This window comes from Acanthopagrus latus, chromosome 7 (assembly GCF_904848185.1).
Source record: "Acanthopagrus latus isolate v.2019 chromosome 7, fAcaLat1.1, whole genome shotgun sequence".
NCBI classification, from domain to species: Eukaryota; Metazoa; Chordata; class Actinopteri; order Spariformes; family Sparidae; genus Acanthopagrus; species Acanthopagrus latus.
The window spans coordinates 30,072,193-30,096,103 of NC_051045.1; the positions used below are offsets into that span (position 1 = coordinate 30,072,193).

General features: G+C 42.4%; 1 protein-coding gene across 5 annotated transcripts; it reads right to left on the minus strand.

The window, feature by feature from the left end:
• Positions 1 to 205: 205 nt before the first annotated feature.
• zgc:101663 (alpha-1,3-mannosyl-glycoprotein 4-beta-N-acetylglucosaminyltransferase C) lies at positions 206 to 23,846 on the minus strand. 5 transcript variants are annotated; one of them, XM_037102705.1, is made up of 6 exons: positions 23,555 to 23,621; positions 23,360 to 23,442; positions 19,576 to 19,677; positions 19,212 to 19,350; positions 1,706 to 1,960; positions 206 to 1,609 (listed from the first exon to the last, which is right to left on the minus strand). In XM_037102705.1, the coding sequence occupies exons 3-6, from the start codon at positions 19,672 to 19,674 to the stop codon at positions 705 to 707; spliced, it is 1,398 nt and encodes a 465-aa protein (XP_036958600.1). In that variant the 5' UTR covers positions 19,675 to 19,677; positions 23,360 to 23,442; positions 23,555 to 23,621; the 3' UTR covers positions 206 to 704. The 5 variants fall into 5 exon arrangements, with proteins under 5 accessions (XP_036958600.1, XP_036958602.1, XP_036958601.1 ...); XM_037102707.1 differs by lacking the exons at positions 23,360 to 23,442; positions 23,555 to 23,621 and adding an exon at positions 23,826 to 23,846; XM_037102706.1 differs by lacking the exon at positions 23,360 to 23,442 and having other exon boundaries at positions 23,555 to 23,648.
• Positions 23,847 to 23,911: the final 65 nt, after the last annotated feature.

The following is a 23,911-nucleotide window of genomic DNA, read 5'->3' on the forward strand; positions in this document are numbered from 1 at the left end:
TGAGTCCTAATTTGTCAGTCTGATACATAATGTTTATGCAAGCTGCCATGAAGTCAAAATTGCTGTTTTGTTTTTATTACATCTTGCTTCATATCTCACCACTTAAAGGTGTTTATAATGATATTTTACAGTTGGTAACCTTTCATCCAATAAACGCTTTACCCTTTATCTTATGCTGTCATGGATGTATAAAAAGAAGAATGTCTTACAGGAAACACTTTTATTATTGCAAACTTAAGAGACACAACATATCACAGAGCTTGGTGAAACATTGTACTTCATCTTGACAGCAGCCTTACAACAGTTTGATTCAGGACTGGACTGTTTGCTTAGTAAGACACAAAAGACACATGTTTATCTTATATACAAGATAGAGGCCATCCTGTATCTGTCGGCTGAGATTAATCAACTGCTGTATTGTATGTATTGGTACTGATGTGTGATATGCACCAATCTACAACACCTACACAAGGCACATCAGATGACCAAGATTAATTATTAATGTCAGACAGTGGAACAACAGCACTGCGCCGCTAGCTGCTTTATAGCGGGTGTTTGTGGGCTGCCGCGGTCTTCTCCTCTTCTCAACCCCCTCGCTGACGGTGACGAGCGTCCGTCCGTCCCCTGGCTGATGGTGAGGAGCCCCCCCCACTACACTAAAAAATTCTGGGGAGAACCCTGTTAATGTGGTAGGGAGAAAACTTTCACTCCAATGCTAAATGACGAGGTGTACTTGTAAAGACCCTGATTTTCCTAATGATCACCCAATCCTTCTGACTAGCTGTGACTTGTATCCTCAGACAGGAAGAGGCGGAGCTATACTTTTGGTCCATTTCCTGCATCTCAAACCTCCCATTCTTTAATGTCCCCACTGACTGGAACTCTTTACAACTCTTCTCATTTTTCTGGATAGTAACCACATCATGGCCTATCTGAACCTGAGCTGACTCCAGGAGGTCTTTGCCACCTGACCCTGTTTCTATTAACATCCCTGTCAATACTTTAGAGTCTATGAACACCACAGTCAGATAATTTCCATTTTCTGGGGAGCGTCCCCAGAAGAATCCCTCCCCAGCGTCCCAGGCCAATTTGGGGAAGTATTTCTGATAAGTGGACATATCAGTGTAAACCTCAGCTGATGGATTGACATAGAACCCCTCCTCAAAGTCCTTGTCCTTTAGCTTGTTGTATGTTCCTTGGAATGAGGAGAAGGTTCCCATGTGTTGGAACAGTGAGGGTTTGAAGAGGATTGACTCTTTCTGTGCCAGCAGCTCTCTAAAGTGAGACATCAACCAGTCACAGGGCATTTCCTGGTAGAAGAGGAAGAGGAAGCGTGCCAGGAGAGGAAGATGGGATGATTTGTAGAGTTTCCCAATGTAGCCGAGTTTTGAGAACTCCAGCATTACCCAGGTGGTTTTCTTCACCTCTTGCTCCTCAACATGCCTCTTGATAGAGGTAAGGAAGTTTGTTGCAGAGGAGATGTCATCCTCCAGCTGGAGGTAGTATCGGCCAAGACCAGAACTGTATTGGATCAGGAAGGAGTAATCCAAGTTCTGCTTGGAACGAAAAGATACCCTGTCCGGAGCATCATTGAAGTTCCTCTTTAGACCTGCAGGAGAACCAGGAAAGCTTGCATCAGTGGATCAATTAAATGCTAACTACATGGATGTAATTGTATGTTTGTCAGATTGCACATGCACTGTACCTGTAAGAGGAGGGTACCAATCCTCAGGAACATGGAGGACAACAAGCTGGCCTTGTTCCAGCTCAGAGGCAAATGCAGTTTTGATCTCCTTCACTGTACTCTCTCTCCAGCTGACATCAAAATCTGCTAGCAGCACCACCACTACTAAAGAGGAGCGCTCCTCAGTCGAAGACTGGGAGAAGAGGGACTGCAAGGTGGGTATTAGGTAGTTGCCCTTTTTCCTCTTCACCGATGATAATCCAATGGATAAAAATCCTGAAACATGTCAGGATAAACAGTTAAATGTGTTTGATTTTTATAACATTTAAAAACATCAATCTGTATTCATATCATAAAATTTACAAACATCACATTTGTAAGCATTTATACCGTAGCACTAATCATTCAAGAGAGATGTACCTGAAATCTATCAAATTTTCTGTTCCTATAGTAGTTGAATGACTTTTTAAAATATTTTTTCATTTTGTATTTTCAAATTGTTTTGCCTTTTGCTTTATTGATACGACAGCTCCGAGATGACAGGAAGCAGAATGGGGGGTGGGGGGTGACATGCGGCAAAGGGCCCGGTCGGACTCAAACCCCAGTCCGCTGCATTGAAGACAAGGCCTCTGGTGCCACAAATTACTTTTGTGCAACTGCTTCATGAATGTAGTGGTGCAGTCTTTCTATGAGGTCCCAAGGTTCCTGTGGAGGCCAACACTGAGCTGGATGCACAGATCTCTGCGGACGAGTTAGCTGCGGCGCTGCAGAGCCTGGATAGCGGGAAAGCTCCAGGGATTGATGGTCTTCCTGCAGATTTTTACAAGGCTTTCTGGCCTGTAATTGGCCAAGACTTGTTACTTGTTCTAAGAGACAGTTTTAACAAAGCATGTTTACCTCTGAGCTGCAGGAGAGCGGTCCTCACCCTCCTCCCCAAGAAAGGGGATCTACAGCAAAAAAAAGAACTGGTGGCTAGTAGCTCTGCTCTGCACGGACTATAAAATCTTGTCCAAGGTGTTGGACACGAGGCTGAGAAAAGTGATTCACATTGACCAGACCTATTGTATACCCTGACAATGTTTCTCTAATTCGGGACATTTTGGACCTCTCCAGTTCACCGGGCTGTGACCTTGGTCTGCTTTCTATAGCTCAAGAAAAGGCTTTTGTCCAAGTTGAACATCAGTACTTGCTGCAGATGCTGAACGCTTTTGGGTTCAACTCTGGTCTCATAGCTAAGATCCAGGTCTAGTACAGTGACATTGAGAGTGTACTAAAGTTTAATGGTGGGTTAAGCGCTCCTTTTAAGATTCGGAGGGGGGTCAGACAGGGCTGTTTCCTATCTGGCATGCTCTACTCCATGGCAATAGAGCCTCTCTTACACAAACTGAGACAGCACCTTTCAGGTGTAAATCTCCCTGGATGTCAACAAGTTTTAAATTGTCTGCTTATGCTGATGAAAAAACAACATGATATTGATGTCCTTGTTGTTGTTCATTATCCTCTGCTAAAGTTAACTGGGGAAAAAGTGAAGCTTTAGCAACCAGTGATGAGTTAAGCAGGCAGCTCACTTTACCTGGGGGGTTAAGATGGAACAAGGGAGGTTTTAAATATCTTGGTGTGTATCTTGGTGATGATTCTTTTAAGTGCAAGAACTGGGACAATGTTTTAGAGACAGTCGCGGGACGTCTAAAAAGGTGGAAATTGCCACATATGTCCTTTAAAGGATGCATTCTAGTGATAAACAATTTGGTATCTTCCATGCTATGGCACCGACTGGCATGTGTGGACCCCAGCGTGTCTCCTGGCCAGGACACAAGCTTTGTTGATCAGCTTCTTCTGGGACTGTCTGCACTGGGTTCCACGGAGCATGCTGTTTCTGCCCAAGGAGGACAGAGGACAGGGGCTCATCCACCTGGCCAGCAGGGGCAATGCTTTCCGACTTTGTTTCATCCAGAGGCTCCTAGTCGGTCCAGCAGACTTGTCTGGAGGCCCATAGCTCGAGCCATACTGAGTTCTGGCCTCTTGTGTGGGAGTCAGGTCTTTCAGGTTCATAACCCACCTGCTCATCACCTGGAGGTGTGACCTGACATGGGCTGAACTCTCTCTCTCTCTCTCTCTCTCTCTCTCTCTCTCTCTCTTTTTAATATATTTATTGATTTGTCTTTTTCCATAAACAACACCAAGCACAACACAACTGCTCAGACATAAGATGGCAAACGAGTTGGTAAAGTAGTAATAATGGTAAAAAAGGAATAATAATGACCAAAACAGTAGTGGGCATAGTACAGTGTTGTATCCATCCCTCTCTCCCTATACTCTATAGGGGGACATAAGGAATAAGCAAATAATAAGCAAATGAAGAGTATATAAAATTAACAAAGCCATGAAGACATCAGCTTCACAGTAAGTAAATAAAAATAAGAAAAAAAGGTACAAAGGTACAAAAGGTACAAGGAATTTAGGAAAGCCCTGCCATACAGAGGAGGACAGTGTGTGACCAATATAATTTAAGTGAGGATCCCAGACCTTATAGAAAGTGTCCACTGTGGCTCAAAGAATACATGTAATATTTTCACTGAGAATACAGTCCATGATAAGATTATGCCCCAACTTTTTTGTTGGGGCAGCATCCTTAAAAGCAAGATATTCTTCCTGGCAGCAAAAGTCAGTATATTGAATAACCTCCTGTGTTTGGTGTTAGTGATATGAGCATCTGGAAGACCCAGTATGAGGCTCATGGGGTCCATTAGTATTGAAACACCAAAAATAGCGGCAGTTCATTTACAATATAAGACCAATACAAATGTAGCTTCACACATGACCGAAGACAGTGAATATAGTCACCAGTTTCAGAGTTACATTATCAGCTGAACGAAGTGTCTAATTTGTAAGTACCTGAATAATTCATTTCTGTAAACCATATTGCTGCTGTAGCTGCTGAAAGGATGGTAAGATCTGGCCCTCGAACAGATCTCCTAATTTTGTGAGCCCTCAGTTGCACCATACTTCAAAGCCCCGGTCCTGACAGCCTGGCACCAAGTCAGGGCTGTTTAGGATAGGAGTGAGAGGAGCTGTTAGATTAGTTCGGCCCTCTATAGTACGAATGGACCGCCATGCTTTGACTGTGCTTAGAGTGATGGGGTTAGTGCAGAGGTCTTTGACAGATTCAAGGTTACTCACAAAAAATAAATTCAAAATGGGACACTTTGATTGAAAGGATTCAATATCAAGCCAAATCAAAGTTGGGTCACCTTTGAGCCAGTCTGCTATAACCCGTAGGTGTGCAGCCAGTTGGTATAGTCTCAGATTTGGTACATCTAACCCACCATCAGAACCAGCCATTTGGAGCTTAGCCATCTTAAGTCTGGGCTTCCTTTTGCTCCAGATGAAGGGGCTCAGCCAGCCTTCTAGTACCTTGATAATTTAGTTTGATAATAAAATAGGGATCATTTGCAGTGAGTACAACAGTCTAGGCAGGATGTTCATTTTAATGAGCGCAATCCTACCCAGCCAAGAAAGATTAATTAATTTAATTTTGTACCCAGAGAAAATGACAAATGATGAGATAACTTTAATCAAACGAGGAATAGAGGTCTGAGGACGCAAAAGATGTATCAGTACATCGTCCGCATATAAAATAATTTTATGTTCCCTCTCCCCAATAAAAATACCAGAAATTAGAGATTGGTCCTCCCTTAATATAATAATAATTAATGATTATTATGATAATAATATAAGGTGACACCTTTTCCAAACATGGGCGGCTGTAGCTCAGCAGAGCAGGTCGACTAGTGATCGGAAGGTTGCAGGGCTGAGCTGCATGTTGAAGTGTCCTTGAGTAAGATACTGAACCCCACATTGGTCATCAGTGAGGGCCCTGCGATGAGCTGGCGACTTGTCCAGGGAGTACCCTGCCCTCGCCCTGAGACAAGGCTGGGATTGGCTCCAGCAGCAACACCCCGTGACCCCTTGGAAAGGGATAAGTGGTTACGGACAATGACATGAGATGAGATGAATGGTAAAGCATATTCAGCAGGGGGTCTAAGAGAATACCACTGAGCTCCTTAAAGAACTCACACCCAAATCCATATGGCCCTGGGGCCTTCCCAGATGGCACAGATTTCAAGGCAAGCAGAGCCTCCTCTTTCATAATCAGGATGGTAAACTGTAGTTTTTGAGCCTCTGTAGCTCTGGGGAGTTTCAAATTTGGATAAAAAACAGATATATGAGGGCTAAGGCATTGTCAGGTAGGTAGGTAGGTAGGTAAAAAATAAAATCAAGACACACAGTAAGCTTTGAACAGAGTCAGCTTCACACCAACAGTACACCAACTGAATTTACGTGCCAATACATTTGCTAGCACATGCAACATACGACACTGACGAAAAATGTCCTCATCATCTGTCAGTTGGTCCGTGATCACATAACCAAGATATTTCACTTCACTGCAGATATGTAGAACCTTATCTGAGAGTCTAAAGTCAGGAAAAGTAATTTGTCTATCTTCCATAGTTCTGCAAATCATTGTCATACTTTTTGACTCGTTATACTTTATATCTTGTTGTTCCCCATACACAGAACACACATTAAGAAGCTGCTGTATACCAGCTGAGCTCGGACTAAAAATCACACAATCATTAGCGAACATAAGATGGTTCATCACTGTACTGCCGACCATACAGCCAGTTGTACATGAGCTTAGATTATTTGATAAATCATTCATGTAGAAATTAAATAAAATAAGAGATGCTCCCTTGTCTTACTCCGTTACTGATATGAAAAGGAGCAGACAAGCAGTTGTCCCATTTAACCTGCATGGTCTGTTGGGCATGCCAATAGGACAGGATTCTGACTATATACGTAGGGACACCTGCTGCACCCAATTTTTTAATAATTTCTCATGATTCACCCTATCAAATGCCCTAGAGGCATCTAAAAAACAAATAAAAACAGATGAGTTTTTTCTCTTATAGTTACTCAGCAATTCCTTTAGCACTTATATACACCTATCTGTAGAGATAATTGGTTCAGTAATCCTCTCCAGGAAAATTTGTTCAACAACTTTGGGCAAGATATTAGCTAGAGCGATGAGCCTATAGTTTTCTGAGGAACCCACTTTTCCTGCTTTATCCTTTACCACAGGAACCAGCTACACAGTCATCATAGAGACTGGAAGAAAGCCATGGATTATAAGGGCACTGAAGCATAAGGCAAGAAGTGTACATAATCTTGAGCAAATTTAGCAAATTTAAGATGTTCAGCGGAGATATAATCCATACCTGTTATTTTGTTAACTGATAAGTTTTTAATGGCTTGAGAGACCTCATGAGTTGTATCTATCTATATCTATATTTTCAGCATTTGCTACTTGATAGCCATTAGTCTGAACACAGTTAAACTATTTACTATAATGCCTTTGCCAGAGTTCAGCAATAGCCCTAGCACCAGAGACTCCATCTACTGTATATGGTAAGGAGGGTTTGCAGTTATTAATGCGTTTCACCTCTTTCCAGAAATCTTTATTAGTATTATTTAAAGGTTTCTTGGCCATAGAGTCAGCCCTCAAAGATTGCTCGTTTTTACTAATGAAACATATTGCATATTTATATTTTGTGTTTGTACTCTTCTTACATTCAAAAACGGGTCCCCGTCTTGGTTTACCAGCCATTGCCCAGGATTTAGTAGCTTCAAGAGCCTCAGCATAGAATTCATCCACATAAGTATTCCAACCAGGCCGAACTTTTCCTCTCTTTATGCACTTAAGGTGAGGCTTACTAGCTTAAAGTAAAGCTGAGACAATATAAGTATACATTGCAGAAATATCTGTCTTGTGTTTGGTGTTTGTACAATTACCATTTTTACGTATGAGTGACTTTCTAGAGAGATAAATATTGCTCAATAACTGATCAGTATATTTACAGTAGCAAGCAATGTCTTCACATGAATGAGAGGACCAGTCCAATTTACCAAGATTAGAATTATTTGCACATTTCACAGTTGCAGGTATGTACTCAGATCTGATAACCATCTTTACAGGAATGTGATCAGAGGTGGATACATTGTATAAGATTTCCATGTGTGCAAAAGAAGCGTGAGCATCAGCTGTAGAGAGACAATGGTCTAACCAGGACGTGGTGTGCCAGGTCTCACTTATGTGTGTGTAGCTTTCGGCTGGCAAAAGCTCTCTGCTAGACAGTATCAAGTTATTATCTGTACAGAGATGATTTAGGTGGTTAGCAAAAATTGACCTCTTGTCTGAAATATCTGCATTCATATCCCCAGCAATAAAAATATTGTATATTGTGAAACACTCATTTTGTAAATAGGAACTAATAAAAGCACGCTTATTTACATAGTCTTCTTCATTATGTTGACATTCATATGGAGTGTAAGTATTTAAAATGATAAGTTCCTTGTCACGCTGAGTGAAGTGTATAGCAATGCACCAGACCACACCAAGCCTAATGACATTAATTGCTGAGTCCAGTTTCTTATTCCACAGAATTGCCACACCTCCTGGAATTATGACCCTTTTTATACCCAGACTGAGGTCAGTGGTGGACTCTCCAGCACCATGGAAACTTTCACTGATGGAGTTTAGTTTCTTTAAATCCTGCTTTGCTAGAAAAGTTTCCTGTAGGCACAGAATGTCACAGTGCTCCAACAACTGATCAACAATAATGCGGTGAGCTTCATCCACAGCACTTTGACCCAAGCGCAGGCCACGACAGTTGTATGGCAGGATGCTTATTTCAATAGCAATATCATATTTAGGCATATTTAGCATACGCTTAGCCCCAGCAGATAGAGTAGCCATTAGCAATGACTTCAGCTTTACGTGGTTCATAAAAGCGCAGAACATACGCTCCCTCTGGCCAGAGCTCCGGATTATACACATCGCCAACATCTTTGCATTCAGCGGATATTTTAAATGATGTGTATCTGCTGTTGACAGTAACAATCCTTTCACATGACACGCCACCTCCCAGTTTATTCTCAAGATGAGCGCGCAGTAGTTCGGCGACTATGTCGGGTAAAAACCTAGTTGCGAAGAAGTCCGTATAGTTGTTATCATCTTGATGTCTCCTGCATCTCCAGTTCCCACAATAGTTTTGCCAGCTTTTTTCTGTCCCACCGCAGATTTGCCAGTGCTTGTTCCCTGTTGGTAATCCTCAGTGCGCTTCTGTTTCCCCTTTTTCACGACTTGGCTCCACATTGATGATCTAGGCGAGGGCATCGTAAACCCAGGGCCAAGTGCTGGTGTGGCGCTCTCCACTGTTAGAAGCAGCGGTCCCTGTGCCTCTCCTCGGTGTCTGTCATCTGGGGTTTCAGTCACCTCTGCCGATCCGTCGGCGTCTCCAACGACCGCTGAGTTGGTAGCATGTGCAGCGCTAGCATTCCCTGCGTCCAGCCACCTCACCGGCGCAGCGAAGCCAGCACTGTCATGGTCAGAGTGCTGTTCCAGAGCACTAACCCGGCGGTTCACTCATTTCAGTCTGCCGGTGTAACGCATGTTTCATAGCAGAGACCTCAATGTGTAGCTGCTCTATTTTTACGTCCATGTTGGTAAAAGTCACAGGTGGTAGCTCGTCGAGATAGTGAGATACAAATCTCGGAACATTGTTCCTGCACTCATTCAGCACTTTGAGACAGCTCTTAATGTTATTGGCGTCTTTCTGAGCTCCTTTGTGTGAGATGTTACGTTGAGTAGTAGGACAGAGTTCAAACAGCATTTTCTTTGAAGCCTCTATCCAGTGTGAGTTGAAGTTGTTGGCAGCTAACAGGATAATCTCATCCTGACTTAATGTTCTCTTTTTTATAGCAAGGAAATGTAAAAGTTCATCTTCCACTATGACTTTGCCATCAACAGTCTCATAAATGTCTGGTTTTAAACGGGCTCTGGCAAACACTGGAGCACCTGAGGATGCGGCAGTAACGTCCGCCATCTTAACAGTCAGTTAACAGTTCGGACTTATACAAATTAGAATAAAATAATGCAAATTCCTCATTGATAGTCTGAGGACTTCCAGAGGAGAGAGGGGTTATCTGTAGATGATAAGTTAACTGAGTAAAACATTTTGAATTCTGACAGGAGATAAAACTGTCATCTAGAAGAGATGAATGAAATCACCAGTGCCTTGACAATGCCCTGTCCTCAGAAAGACTGTACCAAATACAAGGGGGCGTGATCAGATAAAATAATACTGCCTATGGTGCACGACAGAGCCAAAAACATTCTTGAGGAAGGGATGAAAATGTAACCAATTCTAGTATACCCTGATCCCCTGAACTCTCTTTTTTAACAGCTCACTGTAACGTACACTAGCCGTTTTTAGACAGAGCACCAAGCCGCCAATTTGCCCGGGCCAATTTAGGGGTCTGTTTTGGCCTGCCAATATGCTGCCTTGGATGGTTCACTTATTTCCGCCTTGTCTGCTATCTAAAAACGAGGTGTCAATGTGCCGGCCTCTGCGTGAGGTGGGCAGAGGTGTTAATGACCTGCACTGTTGTGTGGCCCACAGCCGGGGAGTTTTAAAACCAAGAGACAGCTGATCACAGCAGTCAGTCCATCACTTCATCTGCAGACATTAAGATGAGCAACTGGACAGCTGCAGAGATCCAGGAGATGCAGCGTCTCCTCGGTCTCTGTAGCTGTTGGTTGTGTTAACTTGTTGTTGTGTCGGCAAGCTACGAACAGTCGCTACTTTCAAAGTAAAGCTAAGAACCCAGTTCTAAACTCCAATGGGGTGCAATGTAAAGCTCTTATTTTGAAGACAAATTTGTTCTCACTGTTCACAGCCCAACTTCGAGCTTCACGTCACGTCACATGTTTACACCTACCTCAGAAAAGGAAAAGGAGGAATATTACGCCTCCGTTTTAGAAAGACAAGCCGGTACGTTGCCGCCTTTTCTATCTAAAAAGGGCTAAGTCAGCCAAACAACGATGATCCTTTCCCTGCACTGACGCTTGTTCCAGATTTTAAAGACTGCACTAGTCGACTGCTGGAGTCCAGCAACACTCCACCTAACAGACTAAATGATAAGAAAGGAAAAACCACGTACAAACTATTGGTTCAGGTTCTGAAAAAGGACAAGCTCAGTGGTCGGACTGACACCGCTTTGCGAGCTCATCTAGGGCTTAATGATGAGGTCAGACCTGCTTGGAGAGCACTTTATAAACCACCGATAACCAAAAGAGTTGGAGATCTGCAGCAGAGAATTCTCCACGGGATTGTAGCTGTGAATGTTTTGGTTTCTGTAATTAACCCAAATGTAAGTGAGAAGTGTCCTTTCTGCTCGCAGAGAGAAACTGTGTCTCACTGCTTCATAGACTGTGGAAGACTGGACTCCTTGTTTCAGCTGCTGCAGCGAATGTTCAGGATGCTCAGAGACACCTTTTCTATGGAAATGTTCATTTTAAGTTCTACTTACTCACAGAAGAGGAGACTGAAAGGTCAATTGATTAATTTTATTTTGGGCCAAGTTAAAATGGCGATCTACCTCAGTCGAAGGAATAAGTTAGAAAACTCTCTGGATGTTGATGCACCTACCTTGTTTGTTAGAATGGTGAAGGCCAGATTACATGTTGATTTCAGATTTTACAGAACCAAAAATAATGTGGAAGAGTTCTCAAACATATAGAGCCTTAACAATGTTCTATGTTCTGTTGTAGAGAATTGAGTTGTTGTTTGGACTCGTTTTGAGTTAAATCATGCTGTTTTTGTTGTTGTTTAGTTATTCTTTTTTATTTTTATTAACATTTTATTATGTTTTGAAAATGCAATGTTACTGTATTTACAAATTGCAGATAAAGAGGTTTTGAAAATTCAAAAATTCTTTCTGTGTGTGAGTCTCTCTCTCTCTCTCTCTCTCTCTCTCTCTCGGAGCGATCTATCGGCGATCTATAGCATTTAAGAATGAGTGGTAAACCAATTTTTTTAGGTTTATAGTGTATGTGTGTTGTAAGTTTGAAGGCGTGTGCATGTTATTTGGGTTGATGCAGCAAAACGCTGGTCGGTGTACTAATGGTGTACAATGGAGCTGACTAAACTGACGAAGAAGCACGGCATTAAGATGTCCGCGTCCTCCTCAGTGTCAGTGGGGGACTGCAGCCTGGCCGTGGGTCAGGCTGTCGGCCACATTAGTGTAAAGTCCATGGCGCGGATGGACGGGGCTGTGGTCATCATTGTGGATACTGTAGAAAAGGCTAATGGAAAGCGGCATCACAGTGAATGATACTTTCATTTCCATGTTGCCACTCACCACACCGGCAGAGAAACTCATTTTATCTAATGTCCCACCCTTCATTAGGGATGAGACATTGATGAAAGAGCTTTCCCAACGTGGCAAAAAGTGCCATCGGGATGTAAGTCTCCATTGCTGCAGCATGTGGTGGCCCAGGAGAAATGTCCTCATGATCCTGCACAACAGGGGCCAAGACCTGAGCCTGGTGTTCAAGATCAGGGTGGAGGACTTTGACTATATGATCTTTGTCTCTTCTGACAGCACCAAATGTTTTGGGTGTGGAAAGGAGGGACATTTGATCAGGGCCTGTCCAGTGAAGGACACAAACAAGACAGGTGAGAGTCAGGAGGAAAGACAGGTAGAAGTGGAGGCGCAGAAGGAGGCAGTGGTGGAGCAACAGAGAAAACATGCAGAGGTGGAGGTACAGGAGGAGGAAGGTGAGGAACAGGAGGACGGGTGGAGCTGGAGGTACAGCAGGAGGAAGGTGAGGAACAGGAGGACAGGTGGAGCTGGAGGTACAACAGGAGGAAGGTGAGGAACAGGAGGACAGGTGGAGCTGGAGGTACAGCAGGAGGAAGGTGAGGAACAGGAGGACAGGTGGAGCTGGAGGTACAACAGGAGGAAGGTGAGGAACAGGAGGACAGGTGGAGCTGGAGGTACAACAGGAGGAAGGTGGGGAGAGACAGGAGAGATGGGAGGAGGCAGAGGTACAGGAGGAGATAGGTGGGGAACCAGTGGAGGTGGAGATACAAAAGGAGGCAGGTGAGGAGAAACAGGAAGAACAGGTGGAGGTGCAGGAGGAAGCAGGTGAGGAACAGGGGAAGCAGCTGGAGGTGGAGGAGGCAGATGAGGAAGAACAGTACAGTCAGGTGAGTGTGGGAGGGCAGGAGGAGACGGGGAAGGAAAAGACAAATACAAAACCAAAGAAAAAGAGTGCAGGTTACAGAGCGGTGGTGTGAGAAACAGTGGAAGGAAGTGATTGTGAAATGGGGGATGAGAATGACCTTTTCAAAGTACCTCATATGAAAAGAAAACTAAGAAACAATTCAGGAGCGCTTCAGCCTAAGAAAGGGACAGCAGGTCCGGGGAAGGAGAAGCAAGCAGAGGCCCAGGGAGGCTCAGAGTTCAGATCCTGTGTGGAGTAAGATTTAGAGGATGAGCAAAGCCAATCCTGGGCTTTCTCAAAGAAAAATAGGAAAAAATACTGCAGTGTGGGGAAAATTAGAATGTTCCTACAAAAAAACTAAGAACACATAATCTGTAAAAAGTGGGGGAGAGGGGGGTTCACTGACCAAGAAGTTTACTGAGAATACAGGAAAGTACAGAAAATAAGGAAAGAACTGAACAATGCGGCGAACAATGATGAGGATGAATGAAGTGAAGCAGTGCTGGTTTGTTGGCTGTTTCTTTTATCTCTCATGAGCCATTTTAATATCAGCACTATAAATATAATAAATCTGAAATTTCCCTTGATATGCAGGCGTGTGCAGACTTTTTTCAGGATCTCAATCTACCTTCCCTGTCCGATAACGAATCAGAATCACTCAATACCCCCATTTCGCTAGAAGAGTTGAGGAAGGCTCTCGTTAATATGAAAAAGGGCAAATCCCCAGGGTGGGATGGAATTCCACCGGAGCTGTACCTCACTTTCTGGGATATCTTGGGCAGACCATTATTGGATATGATTAACATGGCCATTGATAAGGGTGCGTTTAATTCCAGCACTAATACTGCTATAATTACAGTCTTGCCCAAACCGAACAAAGATTTAACTAAATGTGGTAATTAGACCTCTTTCCCTCCTGAATGGGGATGTTAAACTATATGCAAAAGTACTTGCAACCCGGTTGGAAATACATCTTACAAAGCTCATACACAATGACCAAACTGGTTTTATTAGAACTCGCCTAGCATCTGACAATGTCCGTCGCTTGTTACACATCATTCATGCATCTAGTAGTATCGATTCTCCTTGCTCGGTCCTATCGTTGGACGCTGAAAAAGCGTTTGATCGGTTAGAATGGGAATATCTTTGGACAACGTTGGACAGATTTGGGCTAGGTTTGCATTACATCAATATGGTTAAAGTTTTGTACGCAAATCCCTCAGCAATGGTCTGCACAGGCCATGTCTGCTCTGCCCAGTTCCCAATATTGAGGGGCACTCGCCAGGGCTGCCCCCTTTCACCATTACTTTTCGCTCTTTCCCTCGAGCCGCTGGCGCAGAAAATAAGACTGCACCCATCAGTACATTCTATCACTTTTTGTAACACAGAGCATCGTATTTCCTTATACGCTGACGACATTCTTCTTTATGTCGGCAGTGCTGGTTCCTCAATCCCACATTTGCTTTCCTCCTTTGATATGTTTAGCTCACTCTCTGGATACAAAATTAACTGGAATAAGTCAGCACTGATGCATTTAAATCCAGCTGCGCATCAAGTTCCCCTGCCCTCCCATATACCAGTAGTCAAAAGCTTTAAATATCTTGGAATTCGAATTTTTCCCTCCACATCGTCTATAGCAATAAAAAATTTTCAAGGTATATATAGCCAGATCGAGAGGGACTTTGAGCGCTGGTCGAATCTTCCAAACTCTCTTCAGCCCCGAATAGCAATAATGGACATACTTCCTCGTGTTAATTTTTATTCCTCCATGATCCCTCTCGCTCCCCCTTTGGGATACTGGGATAAACTCCAGTCATTGGTCTCTAAGTTTATATGGAAAGGAAAAAGGCCTCGCATAAAACTCACGACTCTTCAGCGAGACAAGAATCAAGGGGGGCTAGCTCTCCCAGATTTTAAAATCTATTCCTGGTCCTATGTGCTACGCCCCCTATCTACATGGTTCGACCCGAGTTCCGCTGTTTCTTGGAGACCAATTGAGGAGAATGTTGCGCTACCCCACAGGTTGCAAGACTTGGTGTATGCTAACATACCGTTGCAAAAAGCCAAATTACGTTTAGGCCCTGTTATTTCATTTTTACTTGCATCTTACCGTACTGCAATGAGGCATGTTGGCGCTGATCATAAATGGCATAATCACACACCCATTTTCAATAACTTCTCACTTCTTACTGGTAATATGCCTTTTTCATTTCCGCATTGGAAGAATAGAGGAGTGAACATACTAAAGGACCTATATAACGTCCATGGTTTACGAGCTTTTAACGATCTACAAGCAGAATTTGGTCTTCCGGGTTCATCCTTTTTCTTTTATATGCAATTAAGATCAGCTATGCGGGCATATGGTGTCCCGTGGGGAGTAGCTCTTCCCACACACCCTCTACGTAAGTTGCTTGCCTCTATAGGACCTACACGGGGGATGGTTTCTAAACTTTACAAATTCCTTTCTGGACCCCATAAATCCTTACCAGTAGAGGGCATTTGGAAGAGAGATTTAAATGAAGTTAACGACAGAGAGATTTGCTGGGATACAGTGTGGAAAAACCTTAGTGGCACTTCTAAAAACCCCAACCACCAGTTAATACATTATAAATATGTTAACAGGATGTATCTCACCCCCAGAAGACGTTATGCTATGAAGATTGCCACATCCCCGAATTGTGATCTTTGTTCACTTAATGTCCAGGGGTCGTTTTTGCATGTTTATTGGGAGTGCCCCGGTGTGGTTGGTTTCTGGAAAGAAATATCTCTCACTTTAAGTGATATTCTCAAGATCAAGATCCCAGTCTCCCCAGCCTTACTTTTGCTTAATGATGACTCTGCTTTAAATCTGTCCCTGCAACATGGGCTGGTCTCACAGCCGCCAAGAAAATGCTGGCCCTTAGATGGCAACCACCACATTCCTTGGCCTGGCAGCAATGGGCCAACTCATTTCTTGAAATTGTCCTGATGGAATGGTCTGTTGCCCGTATGCATGGTGCCAGCCATAAGACTTTGCAGGGCTGGGATGCAGCACATAAGTTAGTTAAAGAAAGGGTGCAGCACGGCCGATCTTGAATTTTATTTTGAATATATTTATATTGTATATTTATTTTATTTATTCATTTCGAGAGAGATCCTGGGTGGGAGGTTCATACGAAGTCGTCTGGGGGAGGGAGGGTTGTGTGTGTATGGGGGGGGGGGGGGGTGATGGTTAATGTTGTATAAATGTAAAAACTTTTCAATATTGTTACAGCCCTGAATATATGTGTCTCTGTTTTGTTTTGCACTTATTGATGTATGTATATGATGTTGACATATATATACTGTGCATTTTCAATAAAAAAAAGTTGATCACAAAAAAGCACTATAAATATAAACGGGGCAAGAGATGCAGAAAAAAGGTGCTCTTTGAAAAAAAAGTAGACGTAATATTTGTGCAGGAGACTCACAGTGATACCTTTAATGAGTCTGACTGGACGAAAGCGTGGGGGAGGGAGGGTGGTGTTGAGCCACAAAAGCACAAACAGTGCAGGGGTGGCCGTCCTCTTTGCAAAGAGTTTCACCCCTGTGTCTTTCGAAGTGGAGGAAGTGGTGGAGGGAAGAATGATGGTGGTGAAGACAATTTATGAACAGTTGAAACTTGTTTTTATCAACGTGTACGCCCCAACCTCAGGACTAGACAGAGTGGACTTTTTAAGCACTGTGTGGAGGAGAATGCGCGGTGATGGGAGGCAGTATACCTGGGCTCACTCCAGGGGGATTTTAATTTCTCTCACCAGACTAGACCAGTTTTATTGTTTTAAGCACCATCTTAGCATTTTTAAGAAGTGTGGCATTACACCTGTTGGTTTACTGATCCTTCTGTTGCATTTTGTAATGTTTTTATCGCTAACTTAAAACCTAAGAGCGCATATTGGCGCTATAGTGTGGTAGTGTGTCTCTCTCTCTCTCTCTCACAAAGGAAGGACAAGGATTCTTTTAACAAGCAACAGATTTAACGACTCAAGAAAATAGTGACAAAGATCAATGCTCAGCTGACAGATCATGACAGTATCAAGAAAGCATCTCCACATACTAGCTGTATGTGTCTTTGTTGTGTCAATGAGTTTTTTTCTTTTCCACAAGTGACTAAAAGACAGGTTCTTTAAATGTCAAAGGAGCAAGAAGTGATGTGAAAAACGCTTCTCTTTTCAAACTGACTGAAACAAAGGACCTTGATGTTTTTTGTTCAAGACACTCAGTGACAGTGAGAATGAACATGACAGGAAGGAGAAGCTGGTGGAGGTGACCCTCAGCCACAACAGTGGTTAGGTGGCTGTGTTTGTTTCAAAGAGCTCTGCTCCCTTTTCTACTGCACAGATGTTATTGTAAGTCAGGGGTGTCAAACTGATCCAGTAAAGGGCCATGTGGCTGCAGGTTTTCATTCCAACCAAGCAAGAACACACCTGATTTGGATCAGCCAACCAATCAGCCAACCGAGCAAGAACACACCTGATTTGGATCAGGTGTGTTCTTGCTCTTGTTGTAAGTGCACAGAAAAGGCTAAGTTAGTTACACAGTAATCCCCTGGAGCCTCATCATGCCTCATCTGTCAGACTCAGGCAGCTGAGTGCATTGTGTGAGTTAAAGGATGTTTGGGGAGGTTTAACAGGACTGACAGGCAGTATACCTGGAGTCACCAGCTTATCTCCGTGGTAGAGGATCAGTGTGTTAGAGCCATTTTTAGTTCATTTTTAGTTACTCATTTAAATACATGAGAAATGTCAACTTCTGGTGTTGACCAGTGGTACTAACGAAAGGCCTTTATAATCAGGTCACTAGTTGAATGCAGGTGTGCAACAAACAGTGAATGCTGAGAGAGCACACAGTCTTTTACTGCTCTGCTCGTTTTGATACTCGACACATACCGACACAATATAGAACGCTATTTTTTGGATATTAATCGATGGAGTGATATTAGAGTACATTTTGTTTATTTGTACTTTTTAGTCCATTCGATTTATTTGATGCATGTTAGAGTTCAGAGCCAACACATGCACACGCTGACACACAATCCAACCACCAACTGGACAGACTACAATTAACTTCAACAAACCAAGTAAGTGCCGTAACAAACAAAACTAGAAGCACATAAAAGAATTCTCGATGGCATAAAGACTTTAGCTAAGCACCATGTTAAAGAAAGCTATTGACCTAACACAGTGTTTTATTCATCATCTAGAGTTTTTGAATCCCCGGGATGCCCTACCATCTCGGCATTACATTACACTGACTACACTTTCGAGTTACAACGTGCTGGTATGCGCACTAGTTTCGTGGGTCTCATACACCAGAGCATGTAAAACAGGCAACCGAGGAAATGCCGAATGCGTGTGAAATAGACCAACAACAGGTTGATGTCATTTTACGTGACAACCTAAGGAATATGTAAAAAGCAATGGATGATATGGAGCTACCAAGCGTGGGCTGCATCTTGGTCACACTTCCACACTTCAGCTGGCTGTACACGAGGGTCTGCTGTCACAGTGCAGCATCACAGACTCACCTGATAACGCAACGCAGATGGTAGGCCACTGTTGCAGTAGCATATGCAGAATAAGAAAGAGCCATATGAAAGTATAGGCTTTGTTTCAACAAAATGAAAAAAACCTGTTAAGGAACAGCAGTATCAGATCAGGACTCGGTATCGGCATTTACTAAATATTAAAGGACTCAGATTGGGATCGGGGTAAAAACAACATTACCGGGACATCCCTATAAATAACAATACACTGCCACACTGTTTATAATTACATGTTCATTTTGTACAATATGGACATGTAATTATGTACATGAATGTATATACGAGTCAATTCTATTTCTTACCATTTTATTATATTGTTCATTTTTTACTATTATTGTTGTTTATTGTAATATAACTGTCCAAAGAAATTTCCCCATTTGCGGGACAAATGAAGGAATACTGATTCTGATTTGTTGTCACATTCTGGACCTATTTGGTTCTTTTATTTGTGCTCTCAACATCAGTGAAAATGAGGTCTTGCTCTCAATAGTTTTTCAAGATTCGAATACTCAACTTTACGTTAAAGTTAATATGAATAGTTTTTGAGTAGGCAATTTCAAACAGACCCCATCTTTAGACTGTCTCACCCACATTTAAAATGTTTCCTGTGCCTACGTTACCACTGACATTTCCTAACAAATTATTACAACTGATACAGTCAAATACTAGGTTAGAGTCTCGTTTTATTCAGCTATTTTAAATGTTCTTGCTACAATGAGGCAGCAGCTTAGAAATTACTTTTACACAAAGTTAAAGTTAAACAAAGTTAATGATAACCATTACTTCAATTAATCTTTCATCTTGATAACAAAAAGGACAAGTGTGTCACTCACTTTGTTGAGCAGATGGTGCTCCAGCAAGCAGCTGATAGGAGACATTGAGACGCAGATAATTTCCCTGTTCAACCCAGGACTCTTTATTAACAAACACCTCTCCTGGCAAAGGTGAAATATTTTGCATTGGTGTCATGTCCTGAAAAACAGATACACATTTATTGTTTAATTAGAATATGTCTACTAAAAAGGTTTTGTTATGCAGAGTAATGACACACTGTGAAATGCTCCTGTCTGTGTGAAACAAAGTACAACCTTTTATGTTTGCATTTTCTTCTTTGCCTCACTTTCAATGTAAATGAAATCACACAGGCTGGGCTGTATAGGCCCATACTGATCATTCTGTTATTGTGTAGGTACTCACAGAAATGAAGATGTGTGAATGGTTAATGAAGTACAGCCCTCCGATGAGAAGCAGAATTGCCAAAATCCCATTCTTCTTCTTCCTCAACCAGCGTTGCATTTCCTGTAGTATATATTCACACACGCACGCGCACATGCACACACACACACACACACACACACACACACACACACACACACACACACACACACACACACACACACACACACACACACACACACTCCATTATGCTTGTGTGTAACTCAGTCAGCACAACAGTAAATAATTCAAGAAATAGTTAATGAATGTTTCAGAAGGCTCAGACAGGACCCCAACATTAAGCTTATCCACTTGTCCAGGACAAGTGGTGGAGGAGAAATCGACCTGCCTCACTGGACAAATAAATAACTGTGTAGACTGTCGAATACAATCAGTGCTGTTATACAAACAACCATTCTCCATTACCCAGTCTTTTGTTATAAACATGAAAATTATTACTTGGGGTTCAATCATCACATACAGTGGCTTGCAGAAGTATTCACCCCCCTTGAACTTTTCCACATTTTGTCACGTTACAACCACAAAGGTAAATGTATTTTATTGGGATTTTATGTGATAGACCAACACAAAGAGGTGCATAATTGTGAAGTGGAAGGAAAATGATACATGGTTTTATTTTTTTTCCAAATAAAAAAGAAAAGTGTGGTGTGCAAAAGTATTCATCCCCCTTTACTCTGATACCCTTAAATAAATTCCAGTGCAACCAGTTGCCTTCAGAAGTCACCTAACGAGTTCACCTGTGTGTGATGTAATCTCAGTGTAAATGCAGCTGCTCTGTGAAGGCCTCAGAGGTTTGTTAGAGAACATTAGTGAACAAACAGCATCATGAGGCCCAAGGAACACACCAGACAGGTCAGAGATACAGTTGTGGAGAAGTTTAAAGCATGGTGAGGATATGGAAAAATACCCCAAGCTTTGAACATCTCACAGAGCACTGTTCAATCCATCACCTGGAAATAGAAAGAGTATGGCACAACTGCAAATGTACCAAGACATGGCTGTCCACCTAAACTGACAGGCTGGGCAAGGAGAGCATTGATCAGAGAAGCAGCCAAGAGGCCCATGGTAACTCTGGAGGAGCTGCAGAGATCCACAGCTCAGGTGGGAGAATCTGTCCACAGGACAACTATCATGCACTGCACAAATCAGGCCTTTATGGAAGAGTGGCAAGAAGAGAGCCATTGTTGAAACAAAGCCATGCAGTTTGCCACAAGCCATGTGGGGGGCACACACACATGTGGAGGAAGGTGCTCTGGTCAGATGAGACCAAAACTGAAGTTTTTGGCCGAAATGCAAAACACTATGTGTGGCAGAAAACTAACACTGCACATGACCCTGAACACACCATCCCCACCATGAAACCTGGTGGTGGCAGCATCATGCTGTGGGGATGCTTTTCTTTAGCAGGGACAGGGAAGCTGGTCTGAGTTGATGAGAAGATGATGGAGCCAAATACAGGACAATCTTGGAAGGAAACCTGTTCTGCAAAGACCGCAGCAGAGGTTCACCTTCCAGCAGGATAACGATCCTAAACATACAGCCAGAGCTACAATGGAATGGTTTCGATCAAAGAATATTCATGTGTTAGAACGGCCCAGTCAAAGTCCAGACCTAAATCAACTTGAGAATCTCTGGCAAGACTTGAAAATTGCTGTTCACAGACACTCTCCATCCAATAAGACTAAGCCTGAGCTATTTTGTAAGGAAGAATGTAAATATTTCAGTCTCTATATGTGCATCGCTGGTAGAGACTCACCCTGAAAGACTAGCAGCTGTCATTGCAGCGAAAGGTGGTTCTACAAAGTTTTGACTCGGGGGGGTGAAGACTTTTGCACACCACACTTTTATGTTTTTTATTTTCAAATATTTTAATACCATGTATAATTTTCCCTCTACTTCACAATTATGCAGTACCTTGTGTTGGTGTCATGACTTTGGATTCATGTTCTTTGTGTTGTGTTCTTGTATCTGGTTTTTGGTTTCTTGTATTTGATTTATGTCTTTGTATCATGCCTTCTTGTGTCTCTTGTCCTTTTAGTTTCTCCTGTGTTCTCCCCTCTGGCTCCCTCTGTCTGTTGTCTTGTTCCCTCCTGGTCTGTTCCTCTGTGCTCCTCCCCCTCGTTATCACACCTGGCTTCCTCCCTCCTCTCTCACCTCACCTGTTGGTAATCAGTGTACCTTTGGTAATCAGTGTCTGTGTACTTAGTCTGTGTGTTTCACTCCTCATCTGGTTATTGTTTGTATTCTGTTGATGTTGTATCTGTATCCTGTCCATGCTCTTCCTGTCTGGTATGTTTTGGATTTTTTGCATTTTAATTTGAACTTTGCTATTTGGTTTGCACTTTGCCTTGCTGGTTTTGTTTTGCTACTTTGCCTTTCATCCCATTTTGTCTGTTTTGCATTTTTTTTTTTTTTTTTGCATTCAGCTTTTGTTAAATAAAAGCTCGCCTTTTGTTCCCCTGATCTTGCCTCCTGTGTAACTGCGTTTGGGTCCACCTCCCCTTCCATAGTCTTCCATTTTTTACCCCAACCTGACAGTTGGTCTATTTATCACATAAAATCCCATTAAAATACATTTTACATTTGTGGTTGTAATGTGACAAAATGTGGAAAAGTTAAAGGGGGGGTGAATAATTTGGAAGCCACCACCGTTAAGCCACTTGAATAAAATTCACATATAGACACAGTCTGGATTTGTTCAATCTAATTCTCATCATCATATAATCCTTAATTATTTACAGCCAAATGTATAATGTTGTCTTATGCCCTAACACTTTTGTGTTATATCTGCTTAATCTTGCATCCTGACAATAACTATCTGTTCACAATCATAGCTGAAAAGTTTTCTTTGCTTATAATGAATGCAGGTTTATTCCTTGTTTGCTTCTTATTCATCAAATTCTTACCATTGTGTTTAGCTTAACTGAAATTGTGTATTTCTCATTTCAACAAATCATTGATCATTGGAAAGATATTTGAATTAAATTTAAGGTCAAATAAAGGTCACAACGTAAAAGTATATTGAGGACAGCATTTAAGTCTTTCAGCTGCCATTTCTTCTCGTTTCCACTGGTATTGTGCTCTGTGTTGTCTCTCTTCTTGTCTAGTTGCACTGGGTTTATCGCTGTGTTCCAAAGCAATGTTAAACAAACAACTGGTAGGGAGTGTACAGCAAATAAAATAGGGGAAGTAGGCTACTGTTTAAGCCCCAGAGATAAAGAGATAGCTGGGGTGTGACTCTTAGTGTTATATTTAGTTAAACCAGGCTACATGTACCAACTTGCTCTCTGTACTCCTGTCCAAATGTGAGCATTTCAGTTTGATGTCTTGTCAAACCATTCGTCCTCTGGCATAAAGGCAACAGACAGAAGATTTCTTCAGTACTCTGCCTTTGTCAACAAGTATACTGAGCCTCCACTGCTGGCACTAATTATAGATCAGGCCCCTCATCTATAATTAGGAGCATATCTTCCTCTACTTCATAAACCACGTTTCACATTTCAAATAGTTTCAATCAATAAATACACCCATAATAAACTAGTACTGTAACAGGTGATGTTTCACCAGAGGGAATAAAAGTGACTTCCTTATAGTTACTATCGTGGCAGGAGAGGTAAAAAATATTATCGAGTCATTGTTAGTTTTTCCTGATCATCTGCGGACAGGCTCTAAATAGAACATAAAGAAGATTTATAGGTAACAACGTTCTACTGAGGTTACAGTTACGCAGAGGAACGGTTCTCACCTCGTTTACTTGTTAACATTTGACGCCAACGTCTCCACCGAGAAGCAGCTACACACGTGGTATAAAACAGTAGTGAGGTAACTCTGAGTAATACAAAAAGCCAAATACCCCAAACTTAGCAGAATCCACACAAAATTAGCCGCATAGAATAAAGTCAGTGGTGTAAGTCAGAGGGCTGCCGACTCGCCCGCTCACCTCCCCCCGCGGTCCTGTGAAGCAGAGTGGCGGCCACACGCGGTGTTTCCAGTCCAACCTGTCATGAACGAAGGGGCGGCACCACTCTGCAGCGATCTATCGATCTATCTAAAAGCTTTTATATCTATCTATCTCTATATATTATATATACGTATATTAAAGGGTTTTTTTTCAACAGTTTACAGTGGAAGTAAATGGGAGAAAATGACACACACGTGTCATTTTTCATGTCACACCTGTGACATACATGACAGGAAGAACACACACTCACCTATGCAATGGTGCAACAGTCTTCCAAGCATGTCTTGTGTCTCAGCAGGTGTCAGCGGCTGCATGTTGATTCCCTGAGAGGCTTTA

Excerpts from the sequence above, each read along its gene's own strand:
- zgc:101663 (XM_037102707.1), bottom strand. The coding sequence starts at position 19,674 with ATGCAACGCTGGTTGAGGAAGAAGAAGAATGGGATTTTGGCAATTCTG. Across the intron at positions 19,351-19,575 it reads ATTCACACATCTTCATTTCT|GACATGACACCAATGCAAAA; the intron begins GTGAGTACCTAC and ends TCTGTTTTTCAG. Across the intron at positions 1,961-19,211 it reads AGCACCATCTGCTCAACAAA|GATTTTTATCCATTGGATTA; the intron begins GTGAGTGACACA and ends GACATGTTTCAG.